The sequence below is a fragment of the Colossoma macropomum genome, unplaced genomic scaffold, assembly GCF_904425465.1.
Source record: "Colossoma macropomum unplaced genomic scaffold, Colossoma_macropomum, whole genome shotgun sequence".
NCBI lineage: Eukaryota > Metazoa > Chordata > Actinopteri > Characiformes > Serrasalmidae > Colossoma > Colossoma macropomum.
This window is the reverse complement of record NW_023494806.1, coordinates 10,268,270-10,291,253: the sequence shown is the minus strand read 5'-3', so window position 1 is coordinate 10,291,253 and position 22,984 is coordinate 10,268,270. Positions and strand designations below refer to the sequence as shown.

Sequence of the window (22,984 nt, the reverse complement as noted above, 5' to 3'; positions counted from 1 at the left end):
CTACTTCCAGCATAATAATGCACCATGTCAAAGTCGACTCAAACTGGTTCCATGAACATGACAGTGAGTTCAGTGTTCTTCAGTGGCCTTCCCAGTCACCGGACCTGAATCCAATAGAGGACCTTTGGGATGTGGCAGAACAGGAGATGCACAGCATTGATGTGCATTTGAAAAATCTGCAAGAGTTGCATGATGCAATCATGTCAACATGAACCAGAATCTCAGAGGAATGTTTCCAGCACCTTGTGGAATCCGTGAACTGAGCCTGTGTAGGGAGCACAGGGAGGCCCGACCCAGTGTTAGTACAATGTTTCTAACACAATTTTTGATGAGTGTATTTGCTTTTTTCTCTCAATCTGTCTTACTTTTTCTCTCTTCATCCTTTTTTACTCTTTTGCTCTTACTCTCTCCTTCATTGACTTGCCGTCTCTCTCTCTCTCTCTCTCTTTCTCTCTCTCTCTCTCTATTTCTCTCTGTCTCTCTCTCGTTCTTGCTCTCTTTCTTGCACACTGTCTCTTTTCTTTTTCCCTCTCCATTTTCTCACTCTCTCTACTGTCTCTCTCTCTCTCTCTCTCTTTCTCTCCATCTTTCTTTTTCATGATTTCTCTCTTATACTCTCCCTCTTTCTGTCTCACTCTCTTTTTCTTCTTTATCATTCTTTTTCCTTTTTTCGATCTATCTTTCTCACTATCACTTTCTTTCTCTCTGTCTGTCTGTTTGTCTTTCACTTTCTTCTCTCCTTCTCTTTTTCTCTCTTTGACTCTCTCATTCCCTCTTTCTTTTTTCCCTTTCCATCTTTCTCAGTCTCTACTGTCTCTCTCTTTTTCTTTCTCTCCGTCTTTCTTTCTCTCTCTCTCTCGTTCTTCTCTATCATTCTCTTTTTTCTTTGTTTGCTCTTTCTTTCTTTCTTTCTTTCTTTCTTTCTTTCTTTCTTTCTTTCTTTCTTTCTTTCTCAGTCACTTTCTTCCTCTCTGTCTTTCTGTTTCACTTTCTCTTTCTACTCTCCCTCTTTCTCTCTTCTTTCTCTTATTGACTCTCACTCTGTCTTTCTCACTCTTTATCTTCCTCTCTCACACTCCCTCTCTCTCTCCCTCTCACTTTCTCGCTCTTACTTTCTCTCCCTCTCTTTCTCTCTCTCTCTCTCTCTGTACTTTATCAGTGAACCCTCTCTCTCTCTGTGTCTCTCTGTCTCTCTCTCTTTCTCTCTCTCTCTCTGTACTGTATATCAGTGAGCTCTCTCTCTCTGTACTGTATGCCAGTGAGCTCTCTCTCTCTCTCTCTCTCTCTCTCTCTCTCTCTCTCTCTCTCTCTCTGTACTGTATATCAGTGATCTCTCTCTCTCTCTCTCTCTCTCTCTCTCTCTCTCTCTCTCTCTCTCTCTCTCTGTACTGTATATCAGTGATCTCTCTCTCTCTCTCTCTCTCTCTCTCTCTCTCTCTCTCTCTCTCTCTCTGTACTGTATATCAGTGAGTTATGGATTCCTCTGCGTATTCCTCTACATCAAGTACATTAACAGAGAGGGGTGGACGCAAACATGCGCCCATCAATAACTAATCTCTCTCCATTCTTCATCCTCTATTGAGGAGAACAAAGAGAGAAATGAAAGAGAGGCTGTACTCTTCCCCCCTGTAGAACAAAATCACAGCCACTTTGTTTCTCTTTTTTTACTCACCGTGCCCTCTGCTTTTCCCTTTTTTTCTTGCCACCTGCCTCCCTCAGCTCAGCTGCAGCTTAGCATCTCTTTCACAAAAAAGTGATATGAACTTCAGATTTAGGTAAAGATCATTGTGAAATTCACACCATTAAAGGGCCTGTATCATAGGAGGCTGAGTTCTCCTTGCTTTTCTTGCAGTACATCTGATGTAATATATAAACATTTCTAAAGTTTTTAAAAGTCTCCCTTCACTCCACAGCTCATATAGTCCATATACAGAGAATGAAGCTCCTTTTCATTCAACATTTTTGTGACACAATTTTTTTTTTTTTACATATTTCCCTCTGTCTAAACATTTACAGCAGTTTAGCCCCACCCATTCATGCTAACCTTATAACATATGTTTCAGCTTGGGCTGCTTTTAAACAAGGTAGAACACAGGAAAGCCAAACAGAACAGAGCTAATTTACATATATCCCTCTATTCACACATTTACAGCAGTTTAGCCCCGCCCATTAATGCTGATGAAATGCTTCAGCTTGGACTGCTTTTAAACAAGGTACAATACAGGACAGCCAATGAGAATAGAGCTCATTTACATATATCAGTCTTAAAAGCACAGCAACAATAATTCTTTCTTGTTTAGAGGATAAGGAGAGGTTGAAAAATGGTCATGTAGAAAGGAATTGTGACTGCTTTTGGTCATAATTAAAATGCCACAAGTAAACGTAAGTTTAAATAAAATGGCAAAGTAAACATATGTTTAAATAAATGTGTGGCCCCTTTAAAATATGCCAAAGTACTGGAAAAAGTTTCCATTATGTTTTTGAGCTCAGAGCAGTGTTTCTGTTCTCTCAGCCTCCAGCAAAAGTGTTTAAAGGTCAAACTTTAACAGGAAATAAAGCCTGAACTGTGCTGATGTTTTCTATAAGAGTGAGGCCATCTACAGTTTTGTTAGCGCCACAGAACAGTGGCATTACTACCACGGATTGCTCTGTGTCTGATTGGGTACAGAGCAGAGAGGTTTTCATGAATGCTGTTCGTTACATTGATTTTCAGCACAGCACTGCTGTTCTGCTGGTTTAGCAGCTTGTGTTTCATTAGGCCTGAGATTGGGCTCATTTGTTTGCACCTTGTGATTGGATAATCCTGCGAGAATGCAGAGTCAGCTTTCTCCTCTCTCTCTCTCTCTCTCTCTCTCCATTTCACTGTCTTTAATAACTTATTCACTCTCTCTTTCTATTCAGTTCAGTTCCCATTCAGAGTGGCACGGCAAACAAAATGCTATATTTGTTTTGACGAAAATTGGGCTACAAAGTTTTATTCTATTAAAAAGAGTTTGGAAAACAGTTCAAAAGAAAGAAATAAGTTTAGAGAAAATCCACAGATTTAAAAAAAATTGCGTAATCACATTGTTAAGATGTAAATAGTCATTCAGAGTGGTTTGATGTGAAATGCTTTGTTTAAGCGAAACACAGTGGTGATGATGGGAACCAGACGTCTGAAGAGTTTATTGCCTCTAAAAGCTCCACTTTATTACATGAAATGGTTATGAAAAAAACATGATGCCTGAGACCTTGTTTTGCGCTAGGTTTCTTCTAAGCTTTAAGACTAAAACTTATTTTTTAATCCTTTCATGGTGGAATAGTACATGCAGAGTGTTGTTAGGCAATATAGACCTCAAAGAAAACTCAGATTTTATCAGGTCAGGTCAATTGCTGGTTTTAGTTAGCAAACAAAATTGATATATTTGTGCTGTAGACATTACAACCTCTGGTTCCTATCACCACCACTGTAAAGGAATCTGAAATCAAGCCAATCTGACTGACTTTGTTTACATCTCAACCATTAAATTAAACACTCATTTTGAAAAATCAGTGGAGTTCTCCTTTAAGCATTAAACGTTCTAAAATTGAAGATTGCCTAAAATCTAAATCATCTCCTCAATCTCCCGTGTATACACATTTGAGGGAGGGCCATGCAAAAAGTAGGAGGAATGTGTTGAAAATGGGTGGAGATTTTGGAAGCATGGCTCATTGCATATCGTGAGATCAGTAGAGCATAATGTTACAAATTGCACACCAAATGAAATAACAAAGTCTCAGGCATATATTTTGTATAAATGACGTTTTTTATATATTATTTCCATACAGATTTTTAAGCAATTAAATAATGAGTGTGCACTTGTTTCAAGTTGCCCCATCAGTGGGTAAGTTGTCACACTATATAAGGTAAGATTTCACACTGGATTTAGCAACTAATAAAAACAGTCAATTAATTGTTGGGTTATTTTTGTTGAATTGTTTCTACTTCAAATTCAAAATTAAATGCCACTTCAGAAAGAAAGCTTGATTAATCATTGAATTTGATTAATCATTAATCGCTGGATCAGTCCTGGAGCATCACAGAGCTCTTTAAAACAGTCCCAACTGCAAAAACTGTACAATCGTTTTAAACGATCTTTCAAATAAAACATTTCAAGCATTCAAACAAAAATATAATGCTACTGTGTTTTATCCCAGTAGGCTCTGGGTTATCTGATCAGACTCACTGTTAGAATCACAGTTCTGACACATATAAACCGCCTGGCCTGTGGTGCACTCCTTATGAGCCCACTGTTTGCATGTCACACTGAACCCATTTGGGTGGCTGTTTGAGAAAGGCTCCATGCAAACAAGGCACAGTCACTCATCTTCATCTGATGAAGAGTCCTCTGGAGTCATTATTTTTTTGTTAAGCATTTTAGATTGTTTTCCTTACGTTTCTTTTGTTTGATTGTACCTGCCTTTCAGCAAGGGTCTCTTTCACTGGTGTGTCAGTGAAAATAGACGTTTTTCATATGTGTCAGCTTGCCCCAAAATCTCTGTGACAATTTGTCCCTAACTGCCATGTTTGCTAATGTTTGTGAAATTGTTAGTTGAAAGGTTAGTTTAGTGCAGGACATTAGCAAAAGTATAGCAAGCTACCTTATTCTCTCCTCTAAGTACTGTTATGACCCGGTCTAGGGTCAGGCCGTAACAGAGAATGAGAGTGGGCTCTCTCCCCAGACCTGCTGCCAGACCAGACACCGGACCGGGTCGTGACAGAATTGGGGGCTCGTCCGGGATACAAAATTTTGCCGGTAGGCTTCGGGCACCAAACGTATGATTGTGAAGATATTAACTAGAAGAAAATGATTACACAAAATGTAATGTTCCAATTGTTTACTTCAGAGTGTGGAAAATGGCAAATCTTACCGCAGCTCACAGTATGTCTTGCCTTTCCCGGACAGGATATGACATCAGACCAAGTAGTTGCTCCACTTCTAAGTTGCACCCTCTGATGTTAGGGCGGGGCTAAACAGTGACAACTTACCCCTGTGACAAGATGCCCCAGTCTCCTCTATACCCCATGAAAAGTTCAGACTTTTTCAGCATATTTGGAGATGTTGATATCAAGTCTTCATTTAAACAATGTTGATAGATAAAGTTGTTATAATTTAACAAGTGACACTTAGAATAAAATTCTTTGTCATCTTTTATGTTGTTGAAATAAACAAAATTGCAGTTTTTGTCTTATTTAAACCTCAGATATCTGGCCAGGTTTGCTCTTTGTTATTGGAGTGTGTGGTAGCATCATGCCTAGATCAAAAGAGCTCTCTGAGGCCTTCAGAAAGAAAGTTGTAGGTCCCTATGAGTCTGGGAAGGAGTTTAATAAGATGTGCAAAATACTGGAAATCAAATTATCCCACTGTCTGGAAAATCACCTACAAATGGAGAAGATTTAAAACCACTGCCAAGGCCAGGCCAGGCTGCCCCAGCATCTTAAGGCCTGCTCTCGGGTTAAATGTGCTGGGTCTCTAAGTCTCTAAGAGCCCCAAAATTTCATCACAGGATCTGCAGGTAGCTCTTGCCACTGTTGATGTGGAAGTGCATGCATACCATTTAAAAAACTACTGTACAAATTTGACCAACATGGGAGATGTGCCATGAGGAAGCCTTTGCTGTTTAAAAAGAACATCAGGGCAAGATTAACATTTGCTAATCAATATCTAGGCCAGGACTAGGACTTTTGGAACAATGTGCTATGGACAGGCAAGCTAGAAATAGAGTTATTTGGCCACAGTACCTGAAACCATGTTTGGCAAAAAGAGACAGCATTTGATCAGAAGAACCTCATACCGATTGTGAAGCATGGTTACAGTTTGGGGCTGCTTTGCTTCCTCAGGGCCTGTCCAACTTGCAATCATAGAATTGACTATGAATTCTCTTTCATACCAGAATGTGCTTGAGGAGAATGTGAGACCTTCTGTATAAAAATTGAAGCTGAATATGTGGGCCTTTCAAAACGATGATGATCCCAAACATACAAGTAAATCCACAAAGGAACGGCTCAAAATGAAGAAATAGAGGGTTTTGGCAAGCCCAGATCAGAATCCTATTGGAATGATGTGGGGGATTTGAAACAGGCTGTATATGCAAGAAACCCCTCAAAAATTGTGCAGTTAAAAGAATGCTGCAGGGAAGTATGGGTAAAAATTTCTCCTAGTATGTGTCAGAAACTGGTAGACAGTTATAGGAAGTGCCTACATAAAGTTGTTTCTGCCAAAGGTGTACATACTTTTTCAATAGCCAATATGGCATCTAAATTTTTTTGAAGTTTTTGAATAAATGATTGCAAAGTCAAATTTCCATTTTTTTTTCGTTCTATTACGTACTATTTATCTATACATACTGTTTAACTGAAGATCAAATAGTGAGATACTATATGCCATCGTGTGAGTGCAATATGTGCTCAGATTCAGTTTTATGTTTTCTTATCTTGAATACAATATGACACCTCTGTGCAAAGTTTTGGTGGGAAAGAACTTTATTTATTAACACCGCAATCTCTTCATCATTCAACTTTTACTTTCTCTTTTGTCCCAGGATTGTTGACTGTTCCACAGCCTTTTAGACTTCGCGCCTCAGCAATATCTTTAGCTTTAGTAAACTGAGCACTAATTTCAGATGCATTGTGAGCACATATTGGGGTGGCATCAAGGCACATTTTATGCTGCGCTCATATGTTCTTTTTCAAACTCAATGTCTCTCTTTTTCTCTCTCTCTAGCTCTTTTTTCTCATTTCTCATTTCTTTTGTAGGAGTCTCTCTTTCTCTCTCTCTCTCTCTCTCTCTCTCTCTCTCTCTCTTTCTCTCTCAGCAGTGTGCGTGTCCTCAGAGGTCATATTGGTCGTATTATACAGGACTACCTTCTGATATTACTTTACGATATTGGATTGGTTGGATTGGTCATTTATTTATTGGTCCCATCTCAGTGTGGTCTTATAGAAGATTTTTAATCTGTAGATAGGATGACAGCTTTCATTCAAGTCGATGTGAAATGCTCAATCTAAAAACACTCCTTAGAACTATAGCATGAATGGGCGGAGCTAAACTGTTGCTGAATAGACAGATATAAGTAAATTTGTTGGTTTTTAATACAACATAAAAAACAATTCAGAACAGGCTGTTTTTGCAGCTTCATTTCCAGATGGACCGGGGAGTGAAGGGTACATTTTGAAACTTTAAAAATGTTCACATATTACATCAAACACTTCTCTTACCCCAACAAGGAGGAAAATGAGGTTTTCCGTGATGCGGACCATTTAAAAGAAAGTCTGTTACTTATTAAACGACACATTTTAGCAGTCATGATGCAAAGGCCCTATGATGCTTAAAGCAGCAAATTAAATGTGTCAAAAGGAAGCAGCAATAATTGGCAAAGCTCCACAATACTGCTGTTGTTAAATGGAGTGCAGCAGTTTCTTAACATTCAGACCAGAATTCAAATCAGTAACAGCTTATTTTATTCATCTGAATCATTTGTGCAATCAGAGTAACACTACTAAGAGGTGACTGAAGTCTACAGTAAACTGTTATGTGTTTGTTTATTTGTTCAAAGTGGTTAGAAAATACTGTTTAATTTTGAAAAATGAAATGGCTTTCTTTAATTTTCTTCTCATCTAAAGATAAGCATGATTGAGAAAAGTGTGTTACTCAAAAAGAGGAGTCAGTTATGCAGAACCATTTTTCCTTCTATGCAAAAGGTTTAAACGCCCCCCCATCCTTTCCTCTCTCTTTCTCTCCAGGTTGGAGATCAGATACTGGACGTGAATGGGCGGAGTTTCCGCAGTATCGCCCATGATGAGGCCGTCCAGATCCTCAAGACCTCCCGCCACATGCTGATGACCATAAAGGACGTGGGGCGGCTCCCGCACGCCCGCACCGTGGTAGATGAGACCAAATGGATCCCCAGCCCCAAAATCGCAGAGAGTTCAGCTGGCGCCACTACCCAGAGGTGAGGTCAGCTGCCCCTCTCCATGGGCAGATCCAATCCACACTCAAAAATAAACTAAGGGGGCAGTTTGACCTATAAACTAAAATATTTTAACATTTAATTGCAATTGCTTTTGAAGTTGAGGTATGTCTGTACCTATACTGACTCAACTATCAGAAAAATGTACTGTACAGGTGCTTTTTTGTTCATCAAGGTGCAGACAATGTACATGTACCCTCAAAAGTACAACAGTGGTCTTATGGCCCAACCATACCTTAAATAGGTTTTTCCTAGTGAACAGGTATGTATTTGATAAGATACAACGTTTTGTGACTGTGATGTGATATACATGACATGCCATCCAATCTGAGGAAAAACTAGCTAGGTAATCTGAGAACTTAAAGACAAATCTACACCGTTCAGGCATAACATTATGACCGTCTCCTTGTTTCAACAGTCATTGTCCATTTTATCAGCTCCACTTACTATATAGGTGCACTTTGTAGTTCTACAATTACAGACTGTAGTCCATCTGTTTATCTGCATACTTTGTTAGCCCCCTTTTACCCTGTTCTTGAGTGGTCAGGACCCCCATGGACCTTCACAGAGCAGGTACTATTTGGGTGGTGGATCATTCTCAGCACTGCAGTAACACTGACGTGGTGGTGGTGTGTTAGTGTGTGTTGCGCTGGTCTGAGTGGATCAGACACAGCAGTGCTGAAAATGCATAATTTGTGTATAAACAGCGAAACTATGCACTGTTATTGAGCTTTTACAACTCCACAAAACAATTCTTATTCCCTGTATGTACAGACAAGAGCTTAATCCATCAATGTGATAAACTGACACAGTGCTGTTGACGTCCTTGTCTCAGTGAACATACGCACCAAGATGTCATCATGCTTGTGATGTTCAGATATTAATAACCATGCATCACTTGCTATTGAGTCATTGAGAGCTCCAAGGTGGTTTGCTGTGTTTGTTCACTGCGTTTGTCACAGTGCGGTTAGCATTATTCTCCTTTAGCATTACTTTTAGCATTACTCCATTCCCATTGACCCTCTCTGCCAACAGCAGCAGATCTGCTTTTGTTAGAAACCAGCTATTTTTTAATTTTATTACAGTTAACAGGTACATTTGTCACTCCTAGTTTTTTTGCTTTTGTAATGGTTTTTGTTCCTCTGGTAAAGTCACTACACACATGTCCTCTTACGGCTTTATTCTGCACAAATGAGCCATTGCGACTTCCAAAATAATGGAATGGGTCATGTTATCTCTAATCTTGTTCCTCAACCCCTATATCTGTATCTGTACCCCCTGCACTATAGGGATATATTCATTCTAATCTTCTCTCAGACTCACAGTGACTCACAGAAGAGGCTCTTGTGTCTCCTGCCCATTAAACCTGCATGGCTGTGCCTGATGATGTTTTTGATTAAAACGTGAATGCTGCTGTTTGATAACTGTACACTTTATCTCTGCTTTCTCTGACTGGTTGCAAATGTGAATTTCAAAAGAAACAAATTGACCTCATGCGGTTTAATGACGCTTTACCCACTGGAGCCTAATTTAGCCATTTATATGGAAATCAATGAATGATTTCATCCCATTACAGTAATAGCCTAAATATATTTCCGTGTTTTTTCTGGATGTTCAGTCGTAGCTTCGCTCGCCTGCTGAAATGAAATTCAGGTCAGTGACTCCAGCCGTTCTTTGTGCGCTTCTGAAAAGACGTCCCCTTTGAAGCTGTAGATGGTGTATTGTTGAATGACTCGCTGCAGGGGTGCTGTACCTGTGTGTGTGTGTGTGTGTGTGTGTGTGTGTGTGTGTGTGTGCATGTGTGTGTGTGTATCAGGGATGTAGACGATGGTTTGACAGCACTAAACTCTCATAGAGCTCTCTCTCTCTCTCTCTCTCTCTCTCTCTCTCTCTCTCTCTCTCTCTCTCTCTCACTCTTTTATGCTCTATCTTCTCTTCTCTCTTTCTTACACACTCTCTCTTCTTTCACTTTTTTCTTTCCTTTCCTTCTGTCTCTTTCCTCTCTCTTTCTTTCTGTCTCTCTCTCTCTCTGTGTCTCTCTCTTCTTTCTCCTCCTTCCATTCTCTCTCTCTGTCTCTCTCTCCTTTTCTGTTTTCCACTGTTTGTCTCTCACTCACTCTCTTTCTCTTTCTCCCTCTTCTTTTTTTTCCCTCTCTTTTTCTCCCCTCTCTCACCCTTTCTCTTTCTCTTTTTCTTTCTCACCTTTGTCTCCATTTCTTTCACTCTTTTTCTTGTTCTTTCTCTTCTACTCTATCTCTCTGTCTCTCGCTCCCCTTTTCTCTTTTCCACTGTTTGTCTCTTACTCACTCTCTTTCTCTTCTTCCTACCTCTTTTATTTTTTCCTTTTCTCTCCCTTTTTCTCCCCCTCTCTCACTTATTCTCTCTTATTTTCTTTCTCATCTTTCTCTCCATTTCTTTTACTCTTTTTCTTGCTCTTGCTCTTGCTCTTGCTCTTCTCTCTCTGTAATTTTTTTCTTTCTATTTCTCCTCTTCTTTCTCTCTTTTTCATTATGACTTTTCTTTTTGTCCCTATTTGTCTCCCACTCTCTATCTCTTATGCTCTGCCTCATTTCTTTTACTCTTTTCCTTCTTTCTCTTTTCCTTCTCCCTCTCTTTCTTTTTGTCTCTTTCTCTTCTTTCTCTCCCTTCTATTTTCTCTTTCTGTCTCTCTTTCTTTCACTTTCTCTTTTTGTCTGTCACTCTTTCTCCCTTTTCTATTTTCTCTTTCTCTCTCCCTCTTTCTCTCCCCCCTCATCTTTCTTGCCATTTCTCTCACTCTTTCTCTTGCTTTTTCTCTCTCTCTTTACCTTCTTACCTATCTTCTTTCTCTTTCTATTTCTCTTCTTTTTATCTCTCTCTCTCTCTCTCTCTCTCTCTCTCTCTCTCTCTCTCTCTCTCTCTTAATGGAGAGTCAGGCTGATTGAGGACCCTGGGAGGTGCTCCTATGGAGTCATGCAGCAAGGTGGCTTTTAGTTCCACGCTTTGTTAAACTCAAGCCCACCAGCCCCTGAGGCCAACGCCGCACAGGCTCTCATCTAGAAAGAGTAGACACATATAATACCTGCTTTATGACTGCAGTTCTGCATTATTCATCTATGAGGCATTAATAGGTGTATTGTTTTACTCTATACATGACTGTCCCACTGTAAAACATAATAATGGTCCTTTTCTTTTCCTTGCAGTCTATCAGTAGACGTTGGAGCTGGGAGTTCAGGAAAGGTAAGGCATTTATACAAGCTAAATATGAATGACCTTGTTGAGATTACAGTTGAAAGCCCTGGAATAACACTTACTTTTGTGTTACATTGGGTGCACATAAAGTCTATGTTAACCCTTAGAAGTCTAGTAATATTGCTTTTATCTTGCTGTGCTTTTCAGTGTAATTATACAGCAAATACATGTGATTAGTGTGATTAACGTAATAACACAGTAACTATATTATAATTACACTGTGATTACATAGCTAGACAGTCATATTTACATTTAATTCACATTCTGTACCAACAGCCACACTTCCTGCTTATTTACATTTGAAAAGATATATAAAAAGATTGTATAAAAAGAGTGACACAAACCTTTTATCTAATTCAAAGTAGATGGTAATTAAATATCTACTCTTTTACTTAATAACTCAACTTTTTTGATCAGCAGTGATGCTGTGATGAAATGTCTGAGGTTTAAAAAGGTTCCCCACGTTCCTCCTTAATGTGTTCTTTAGCTCAGAAGTGTATCAATCAATAAATATGAGAGCTAAGCTAGAGTACAGGTCTCAACCTGAGGTTCAGAGTACCTGTATGAAGGAAACGGACCCATAGTATCAATTTGTTGGATCCATCTTTCTTTACAAGATTGTAATCAACTGTATAAATATCAATATTTGTCTTTTTTATGGGCAAACGCTATTATCTGAAAACAAATATGCTGTTAATGAATATTTCTGTGCTTGTGTATTTTTGGTGTTTGTTCTTGGATGCATGTGTGTATTTGTCTGCATACCCTAACCTGTGCTGTCCATGTTAAAAGCCAACTTTACCAGGCTGAAGGGCTGTGAGCCCCGTGGCTCTATGTAAACAAGATTACATGGTTTTGAGTGTCAGGCTGGGCCTGAGGCAGAGCAGACTGGGGTTACTGTGCAGGGTGCAGGTCTCCTAGGTAGCGTGCATGGAGGAGGGTCTGAAACACATTAAAAAGAGCTAACAGAACCAGGATAATGTATTCCGAGTGGATGTCCAAAGTTAGCAACATAGATGTAGCCTACACAGTGCGCAAGTATAGCCCATATAGCCGCTAGCAAACCACTAAGATTTGCATATACTCATGGGATAGATGTAGTGGATTCACATCTGCTGCTATGATTATGCAGTACTGTGCAAAAATCAGAGACCGCTTATCATTTACTGAATTTCCAGTTAAAATGGCCTTTAAAGCAACATAAGCAACATAACAATTTTACCTTAAAATAACTTCATTTTAATGGTACACTTACTTATAATAGGGAGAATGGGATGTCTGTCATTGCCACTCTGGGCCCAGAACTCTTGCTATAGTGCTATGTAACTTTGGAGGAGCAGGCATGAAACCTCTCGTGAGAACTGCATAACATTTTAAGGCACCACATTACACAGCAGCAACTATGGTTCTTTAGCTAGCTATAAGGAGTAGCTCGATTTTCCCAGAATGGACATCTTGGCAGAGGCTGTAAAGAGACTGTATAAGACATTGACAGAGGAAGTGAGAAAAAAAGAAAGACACTGTCTCACAGAGTTTTGTAGTTTTTCTGGATGCCAAAAGTCATCTAACCATCTAAGTATGCAAAGAAATAAATTTATCTCACACCAAAAAAGTTTGGTCAGGCTTTGTCAATTTCACTCCACATAAGCCTTGAAAGTTCGCAACCTCCTGTAATAAAATCCTGTAATATTACTTTACCTTGTAAGTCGACATGCTTCTTTCTCTTCTGATGTTGTCTTTACCAGTGTTGTGCCGAATTCTGACTCCCCTTTATGTGCAGGTGCATCATGCAGGCATATAGATTCTACAGATTACACTCACAATTTCAGTTATTTACATATAAAAACAACTGGAATTATGTGGGGCGGCACGGTGGCGCAGTGGGTAGCGCTGTCGCCTCACAGCAAGAAGGGCCTGGGTTTGATTCCCGGCCGGGTGACCAGGGTCGTTTCTGTGTGGAGTTTGCATGTTCTCCCCGTGTCTGCGTGGGTTTCCTCCGGGTATTCCGGTTTCCTCCCACAGTTCAAAAAAATGCAGTCAGGCCAATTGGACATGCTAAATTGACCCTAGGTGTGAGAGTGTATGTGAATGTGTATGTTTGTCTGTCTGCCCTGCGATGGACTGGCGACCTGTCCAGGGTGTATCCTGCCTTCCGCTCAATGACAGCTGGGATAGGCTCCAGCACCCCACCGCGACCCAGAAGGATAAGCGGTTTAGATGATGGATGGATGGATGGATGGATGGAATTATGTGCGTAATCTGTGGTGTCCATATGCCTGCGTGAGGCTTGTGCATGTGAAGGAGAGTCGGATTCTGTGTCCTTTAGCTTGTCAACAAATGCACGTGTACAGCTGTCCATGAGCAAAAAGTACCAATTCTTGCACAATGCTGCTTTAAGTATACTTTATTTCTTTATTATTCAGAAAGTTGATGGAAGCCTTAACAATGAATATATATATATATATATAATATATATATATATATATATAATTTTCCCCAGCCTTTATTCTTTTTGGAAATCTTACTTTCAGTTTTCAATGAAATCTTTAGGCATTTTACCATACCTCCAAAGTTCAGGTTTAAAGTTGGATGCATTTTCTGCTTTTCACGATCCAGTTAACACATTGAATGATGTTGAGGTCAGTCCATTGCTCTAAGAAAACCAGAAGCATTTATATTTGATTTGCAAATGCTCTTTCCTTTTTTTGTTGTCTATTTTGTTTTCTCAGTAACAGCTGAAAAACACCTGTAGATTCTTTCAGATCTGAAGCAAGAGTGGAGCTTGATTTCCTCATATCCCTCAAAGCTGAAAGTGCTGTTTATGTGGTAGTGACAGTTTTGGTGTTCTACCCGGTCTAGCACAGTTGAAAGAGCTTTCATTTTCTGGGTATCTTTTGGGAACTCTATTTTGGAGAACCCCTGTTTTTTTCAGTTCTTTCCCTGACCTTATGCATATAACATCTAATCTCCTCACAAATATGTCCTGAAAAAAGGATAATTTGTACCTAATAGCCATTTTAAACCTAATAAACGGCTTTTTATTTTAAGATGTATCAAATGTGATGCGAGGAGGATGGCATTGCATTAATGGAATGTGCATGACAGTAGCAAAACTGACAGGCAAACTCAAGAAATTTCATGAGTCTATAGCCTTTAGTCCAAGTTGAGTCATGAGTCAGTTAAGGGCAACTGAGAGTCGATTCACGAGTCGGTTAAGGGTGAGTCCGAGTCAATATGTTAATTAAGTTGTGAGTCAATGGCAAATCTCAGTGGAGTTGCAAGTCAATTAAGGACGAGTGCAAGTTGAGTCGTGAGTCAGTAAAGGGCAAATCTGAGTTAAATTGTGAGTCAGTTAAGAACGACTGTGAGTCAAGTTGCAAATCAGTTAAGAGTGAGTCAGAGTCAAGTAACGAGTCAATTAAGGATGAACCCGAGCTAAGTCCCAAGTCACTCGACATGCAGCTTGAGTCACCCTCACTGGGATGAATGTTGTTCTCTTTCTTTCTTTCTTTCTTACTTTCTTCTTTCTTTCCTTCCCTCCTTCCTTTCTTTAGTACTTTAGCATTCACCCTCATCCATTTCCTTTTTTCAGTCCCATGCTGAAAGAGTGGTACTGGTCTAAAAGATATTTATACCTAAGGTGACCTGTAGAATTTACAGCCATTCTAACACTATACACCATACTGTGCAGTCGTTTAGCTTTATAGAGGTAAGAATGTGGAGCCATGAAAACTTCATGCTGAGAAGTGTGCTGAAATACAGCCACTCAGACGCTGGAGACATGTGAAAAGATAGCGTGCAGCTAACTAGGCCTGTTATGGTCATGGAACACAATGTTTTTAGTATATTAACTGGTTGTAATAGATTTATTATGTCTATATAAAAAAAGAAAACATCTATATCCCTTTTTTCCGATTGATATTTTCTGCGTCATTAGAATACAGCAACTGTCCTTTACGTTTCATGATAAATGGACCAATAGAAATGATCCACAATGACTCAGTGTTTACATGCAGAGATTTTTGCCAATCCAATTGAATACATTCTGATTATAGATTAAGACTGAGGTATTTATATGATCACTCTACTCAACGATCTGATGGAAATCTCCATTCACATGCACACTACAAGTAATCTGATCCTAAATTGTGCTCATATGTAAAATACCACTTAGTGTTTACGCTACCACGACAACGAGTATCGCATCCAGTCAGAGTGAGACGAGCAGCGTTGAGCAGTCCTTGTGATTTTAATTACTGTAAAATGATGACAGACTCAATAAAATGAAGCTCACATGTACTTTTTAAAGAAGGGCAAGAGGAAGACGTCGTGTTCTGAGACACATAAGATACAGGCGTTTACATGGCTACTATTCTTCTATTTAATGGATTATTTATAGGATTACCCACCTCGTTCATTCAGATAGAAACTGTATTCTGACTGGCCTCAATCGGACTAGTCTATTCCAATTGAAGTGTTTACATGGACATATTCTATTCCAATTGCGCAATTAGTCAGATTATTACTGGGTTATTAGGCTGCATGTAAACGTGTCTAATGACTTGGAATAAAAGCTGTTTACATTAACTTGCATTCAAAGTTAAGGATGTTTTTGCCTTTTCCTGTAAAGTTTTCAGAAATACAGCGACGATATGCTTCAAAGTACATTTTCTTACTTTGTGTTTAATGAATGATCGTGTATTTGACAGGTTTGAAGCAGGTTTAATGTGCTTAGGCCTTACCATGGCTATTAGCATGCCTATACATCTGATAAGAAGTAAAAGGACTGGAGAAAAGAGTTACTTTTCTCATAATAGATAGGTGAGGTCAGTCACTGCTGCTGAAGGTTAAGCTTATATTAATGGAATGTGTTCCAGTAATTGGCAGGAATTGATTTTTGAGTGAGAGTAATTAGTATGTGGCCAGTAGAGCATAACTTTACATTAGGACTGAGGGATGGACAAGCTGATATCACTCTGGACAGCTGGGTACTGCCAGAGCTTTCAGCTGAGAAAGTGTAGTTTTTCTTTCTCTCTTTATCCTGCTCTTTTGCTCCTTCTCCCTTTCTCTTGTGTTTACACATTCTGCCTATAGTCATTATTTAGTGCAAGTAAATCCAATTTGCTAGTGTGCCATTATCCACCACTTGCAATTCCATTGTGTAGTCCAAGCAAATCTAGATCAAAGCCTTTTGTCAAATTAACCCGCAATTCCAAAACATATTCCCCTCGGCCACCATCAGCTGGGTAAATCTGCAGTGCGGGACCGCCGTCATGGCACGATGAATTTATATTGGGTCCTAACAATTAGCATCTCGTTAGCTCTGGGGTAAATAGATTACACTAGAATTAGTAGATGAGGGCTAAAACACTGGGATATTATTTAGACAAGGGAGTCCAGCTAGTTCCCCCTCTATGAACCCTTCCATGCTGGAGAAAACAGCTATTTTTTACCTTTAGTTACTCTTTTTCTTTAATAGGATTTCTTACTGTTATTTGAAGCTGTATTGAACCTGATGCCAGGCAGTAATGACTGTGTATGACTTTAGCAAAACTGACAGGCAAACGCAAGTTTGGAATTTTTTCCCTCATGTTGAAATTTTGTAATTCTTCAGTCTCAAGTCCAAGTTCAGTTGCGAATCAGTCATAAGGGTCAGTGTGGAGTCTTAAGTCAGTTAAGGACAAGTCCAAGTTAAGTTGCAAGTCAGTTAAGGGGTCAGAGTGGAGTCCTAAGTTAAAGGCACATCAGAGTTGACTTATGAGTCAGCTAAGGGCGAGCCAGAGTCATGAGTCACTTAAAGCCGAGTCTGAATCTTAAGTCAATTGAGTGCAAATCTGAGTTAAGTCACAAGTCAGTTAAGGACAAGTCAGAATTAAGTCACAGAACAGTTAAGGGCAAATCCGAGTTACCTCGCGAGTCAGAGAAGTTGCAAATCAGTTAAAGGCAGGTGTGAGTTAGTTGCAAGTCAGTTAAGTTGTGAATCAGTTAAGGGCAAGTGCGAGTTAAGTCTCAAATCAGTTAAGGGCAAGTGAGATTTAAGTCACGAGCCAGTTAAGGGCAAGTGGGAGTTAAGTCGTGAGTCAGTTAAGTCATGAATCAGTTAAGGGCAAGTATGAGATAAATCTTGAATCAGTTAAAGGCAAGTCTGAGTTAAGTCTTGAATCATTTAAGGGCAAAGGCAAGTTAAGTCGCAAGTCGGTTAAGGGCAGGTGCCAGTTAGTTGGTGAGTCAGTTAAGGGCAAGTGCAATTTAAGCCGCGAGTCAGTTAAGGTCGGGTGCGAGTTAAGCCTCAAATCAGTTAAGGGCAAGTGTGAGTTAAGTTGCGAGTCAGTTAAGGGCAAGTACGAGTTAAGTCATGAGTCAGTTAAGGGCAAGTGTGAGTTAAGCCTCAAATCAGTTAAGGGCAAGTGCGAGTTAATCGTGAGTCAGTTAATGGCAAGTGCAATTTAAGATGCTAATCAGTTAAGACCAAGCCTGAGTCCTGGGTCAATTAAGGGCAAATCCATGTCGAGCTGCAAATCAGTTGAGGGTAAGACCAGTTTTGAGTCAGATAAGGTTAAGCCTAGAGCTGTGAGTCAGTTGAGTCAAACTATAATTATATTTTTTTAATGATATGAAAGCAGTTTTTTTGCAGTTACAGGCATATGTAAAAGTTGGGGCACCCCTGGTTTTCAAAGTGAAAATAAATATAATTCAGAGAGCACAATTCTTTGAATGGAATGGAAAAAAAAACAAAAAAACAAATGACACAATATGAAAAACACAATATGGCCTGTGTAAAGGTTATGGCACAATTTAGACTCCATGTTTTATTTTTTCCTGTGTATTAAATTTTATAATATGATGAAAGAAATTTTGCACTGAAATTTGCTGAAAAACACATTTAAGTTTATTCCCTGTTCTTAGAAAATCAACAAAACATGTCATTTGATCAGAAGAATTCAATCCTTCGCACATGACTCTGTACTTTACAGTATAAAAAGTATATAGTTGGGTATACACTTGTATAGTATGCATTATTGTTGAATTAAATAACAATGATTATTAATGCGACAGCTGATTACAAAATTTTGAACAGTAGTGTACATGTTCTGATACATTTTACTTTGTTCAATGGCCGTCTTTCTACTCTGGGGACAGAATCTAATAAGTTACAGGGGACAGAGTCAAGGTCTGTGATATATTGGGTCAGCTAGGGTTAGAAGAAGTAGACTGCTGCTATTGCCTGAATGTAATGTGTGTAGTGTAGTGTTGTTATTAAGGAGAAGTGATGCTTTGTGTCATATCAGCTCCCTGCAGGAGTGCGGCCACTGCAGTGGTGGAACAGTGATGAGTCAGCAGGTCCTGAGGGCTAAAGTCTGGACTTAAATGGGTAGGGGGTTGGAAGAAAAGAAGGAGAGGAGAGAAGGAAGGGGTGGAGGATACATTTTGCCCCATGAAGTGAAAGTGTTTGGCTGAGAAGCCGTTAGCTTCTCTGGCTGCCAGGCCCAGGACTGCATATTGTTGGAGTAACCTTGAGGAGTTTGGCCTGTAAATTAGCTCTCTCTTCTTCTGGCAGGCTTTTATTAGGATGGAGTGAGTGCAAGCAGTCTGTCATTGAACCCTGCCATCCAGCAAAGCCAAGGGAGCAAGAGTCGCACCGCCTTTCTGAAGGATTTCACTGACCACTTACAGTCTTGACAATCCATCACCTTGAACACTAACAAGTCAGTGCAGAAAGCACTCGGCTGGACTTGTTTTGCAACTCTTAAGTTTCTTGAGTTCTTCCTGTTGCTTTACTATCGTCACTGTCATGGCAAAACCTTGCATCCAAAATAATACGTTTAGAGGGGAAGGAAAGCAACATTTGTAACAGTAAAGCGCTCATATCCTACATCTTGCATTTTATTTTGTCCTCTTAAGTCTACTTGTGATATGTGTGTGGGTTTATGGTGCATTTAGAATGGTACATTTTGAAACTTTGATGTTTACAAATCACCTCAAACCCCTTTCATGTTTCAAAAATGCAAGGGAAATTAGATTTTCCATGACATGGGCCCTTTAATGTAAGGAGATTTACAATCCCATTTCCAAAAAGGTTGGTACACTGTGCAAAATGTAAACAAGAACAAAATGCAATGATCTGCAAATCATTTAAACACTATATTTAATTGAAAATAGTACAAAGACAACATATCAACATTGAAACTGAGAAATTGTATTGCTTTCTGAAAAATAAATGCCCATTTTCAATTTGATGCCAGTAACATGTTCCGAAAAAGTTGAGATAGGGACAACAAAAGGCTGGTAAAGTTGTGTAATGCTAAAAAAAAACACCTGGTGGTTGATTGGCAACAGGACAGTAACATGATTGAGTATAAAAAGAGCATCCCAGAGAGGCTGAGTTTTTCAGAAGTAAAGATGAGGAGGGGTTCACCACTGTGAAAGACTGCACAATCAAATAATGCAACAATTCAAGAATAACGTTCCTCAACATAAAATAGCAAAGAACTTTTTTTTCATCATCTACAGTACATAATATCATTGAAAGATTCAGAGAATCTGGAGAAACCTCGGTATGCAAGGGACAAGGCCAAAACCAGTATTTGCTGGCCATGATCTTTGGGCCCTCAGACGCCCCTGCATTAAAAACAGACATGATTCTGAAGTGGAAATCACTACATGGGGTCAGAAACACTTCTGAAAACCACTGTCTGTGAAAATAGTTCATCACTGCATCCACAAATGCAAGTTAAAACTCTAAAACGCAAAGAAGAAACCATATATAAACAGGATCCAGAAACACTGCCACTTTCTCTGGGCCTGAGCTCATTTAAAATGGACTGAAAGGAAAGTGGAAAAGACCCCAAACTGTTGACCTGCTGAAATTCTATATCTAACAATAATGGGAAAATATTTCACTTTCAAAACTACAGTAATTGGTTTCCTCAGTTCCCAAACACTTACAGAGTGTTGTTAAAAGAAGAAGTGATGCACCACAGTGGTAAACCTGTCCCTGTCCCACCTTTTTTGGGACATGTTGCTGCCATCAAATTCAAAATGGGCAATTATTTTTCAAAAAAAAAAATAGAATTTCTCAGTTTTAGCAATTGGTATCTTGTCTTTGTACTATTTTCAATTAAATATAGGGTTTAAATGATTTGCACTTTGTTTACATATACATTTTGCACAGCGTTCCAACTTTTTTGGAAATGGTGTTGTAATTCCAAGTGATGTTGCAGCATTTCTGTTTATCCATTCAACGTTCAAACAAGGACAGCTGTGGTGTGTGGGCAGCTTAATGATGTTAAAAAAGCAAACAATACACTATTTAACACTAGACAGGCCAGAATTCCATAACTACTAGCAAGACCATAAAGGTCTGTTTCAATTTTATATGCTTATTTATACAGAGAAACATTTTAAAACCAGATATTTTGGTGGAATATGTCTATGGGCATTAATTTACAGGCTATTTGTCTCTTGGCAAACTCATTTGTTATGATGTTGATGGTTGTATTGACTTGAAACAGTGGTGGGAAAGCGCTGCAGATTAGACAGAGTGCAGATACAGTATGTATGAGCTCAGGTTCATCTCAAGCTCAGGACAAATACATATTTAGTTACACAGTTATAGTTTTAATGGAATACAACTTTTTTCAAGCATTCATTTTAATAAATTTAGTGGATTTATCTTGTTTGGTATCAGTTAACTTAACTCTTCACAAACTTAATATTTTATCCAGTTTAAAGATACAAGGTGAAATGTGACCAGGCTAGTAATGTTAGCTGAGGTGAAAAAAGACAATTATCAATTTAAGTGGACTCTTCTCAATGTAAATTTCAATCCCTGACCTGCTGTGGCCTTTAATGGTCTAGTTCTGGGTTGAAGTTAATGCAGTACAGGAGAGATAATGACTGGCAGTGGCGGTGATGTGAGCACCTTCTTTAAAAACAAAGGCTTTTAGTTTTTGGATGCTGTGTGTTGTTCAGTGTGCGGCAATGTTAGGCATTGGTCCTGCCTTTTTCTGTGCTAATTAAATGTGGTGTAGTATGTCCACATCAGTCGGGAAGGGACTCGTTGTGTTGAGTTTAACTGGTTATCTGTGTTTTATCTAGAACTCCAGGGCTCATGAGCAGGTTGAAGTGCCCCGGATGAGTCCTAATGTCTGGATGAGAAAATTGAATGTTTTGAAAATAATTTGTTGATTCATTAGTATCTCAAATGATTTCTTGAGAAAAAACATTATATTTCATGTGATTTTTGTTCAAGTGTGAATGAAACAAACAATAAAACCTAAAAGCAATGTTTCTGTTGCATGAGGGCTTTTTATATCATGCAGTGAAAATCTTACTGTGATGAAATGAATGTACCTGTGTTCATAAAACTAGCAAATACACAATATTGAAATATTTCAGTAGAGCTGAATTTTATTTGTCATAATTAGTCATTCATAACAGATTCTGTTGCAAACTGCTCATTGTGTGGGCTGAGGCACAGGGGCACATGCAAGGCTGTTATTGCAGTAAAATAATAGAAGTTTCATGCCTTCCTCAGATGGGGCTCAACCACCTTCAAGGTCTCACTCTTTTCTAGTCGCTGCTTGAGTGTTTGTGTCTCATCATTGTCTGCACTTCAAAAAATGGCTCCTCAGATGAACCTAAAAAAAATTACTTCATGTGGTAACAAGTAAATTAACTAGTTTTATTCAACCTAAATAAATACTTTGAATGAATGATTTTTTCAATTAATTAAATTTTTTGCGTTGAATAAAGCTGGTTTAATTGCTTGTTTCCACATGAAGTAATTTTTTTAGGTTATCTGACAAACCATTTTTTAAAGTCTTTTTTAAAGGCTCCATTCACCATTGCTGTTGTCGAAAGTAAATCTTGTAACTCCATTTTTTCGTTTACACTGTGTGTAAATTTCATGATTGGACTAAAAGAAATGACCCAAAATGACTTGGAAAAAAGTCTGGTTCCATTACACTAAAAGTAAAGTATGATTTTTTCCTTCTCCTGTAAAGTTATCATTCTGGAGATGCAAGGTTTTCTTCCAACAACACTGATACACTAGCAGTCAACCAAAGCTTTAAAATGAATTTAATGGGTGTGTGCGCCAAAACCTGTATTTTCCTGTCTTTTCCATTGCATTTCTACTGTTGTATTCTATTCTGTATCATACTTTGGCAACTACACTGTAAAAAATGTCTCGTCAGATCAACCTAAAACAGTTACTTCATGTAGTAACAAGGAATTGAACTAGTTTTATTCAGCTCAAAAAAAATACTTGGAAAGAATCATTCATTTAAAGTAATAATTTAGGTTGTATAAAACTAGTTAATTTACCTGTTACCACATGAAATAATGTTTTTAGGTTGATCTGTCGAGCTATTTTTTACAGTGTATTTGCAAGTTCTTCTGCTTCCTGGAATAGCCAGGAAAAAACAGCTGGATGATGTAGGGCTAAAACATTAATCACTTTTGGATTTCAAAATGGTCAAAATGACCATCTTGGATTTAATGTTCAAATTTGATGACTTTCTTGCATAAGTAATTATATAATTATGAGATTAATTACATTTACATTCAATTTAAAGTTTGTGTAATTTGATTGATTTCAGACGTGACAAAAACGTCAAAAATGAAAACAATGTTTTTGATTAAGTGAACAGAACATCTCTTCTGTTAACAAATACAGATGTCATACTCACTGAAGGTATTTTGTCTGCTTGTTTTAATGGGCTGTATTTATATGCACACTAAAAGTTAATAGACATTAGTT

The 22,984-nt window shown here is 38.7% G+C and overlaps 1 protein-coding gene across 1 annotated transcript in view; it reads left to right on the top strand.

The window, feature by feature from the left end:
• whrnb (whirlin b) overlaps nucleotides 1-22,984 on the top strand; it is a 116,833-nt gene that overhangs the window by 61,837 nt on the left and 32,012 nt on the right. The window contains exons 4-5 of the mRNA XM_036598569.1: nucleotides 7,763-7,971; nucleotides 11,172-11,208. Coding sequence (XP_036454462.1) covers nucleotides 7,763-7,971; nucleotides 11,172-11,208 — 246 coding nt within the window. The remainder of the gene's footprint in view (nucleotides 1-7,762; nucleotides 7,972-11,171; nucleotides 11,209-22,984) is intronic.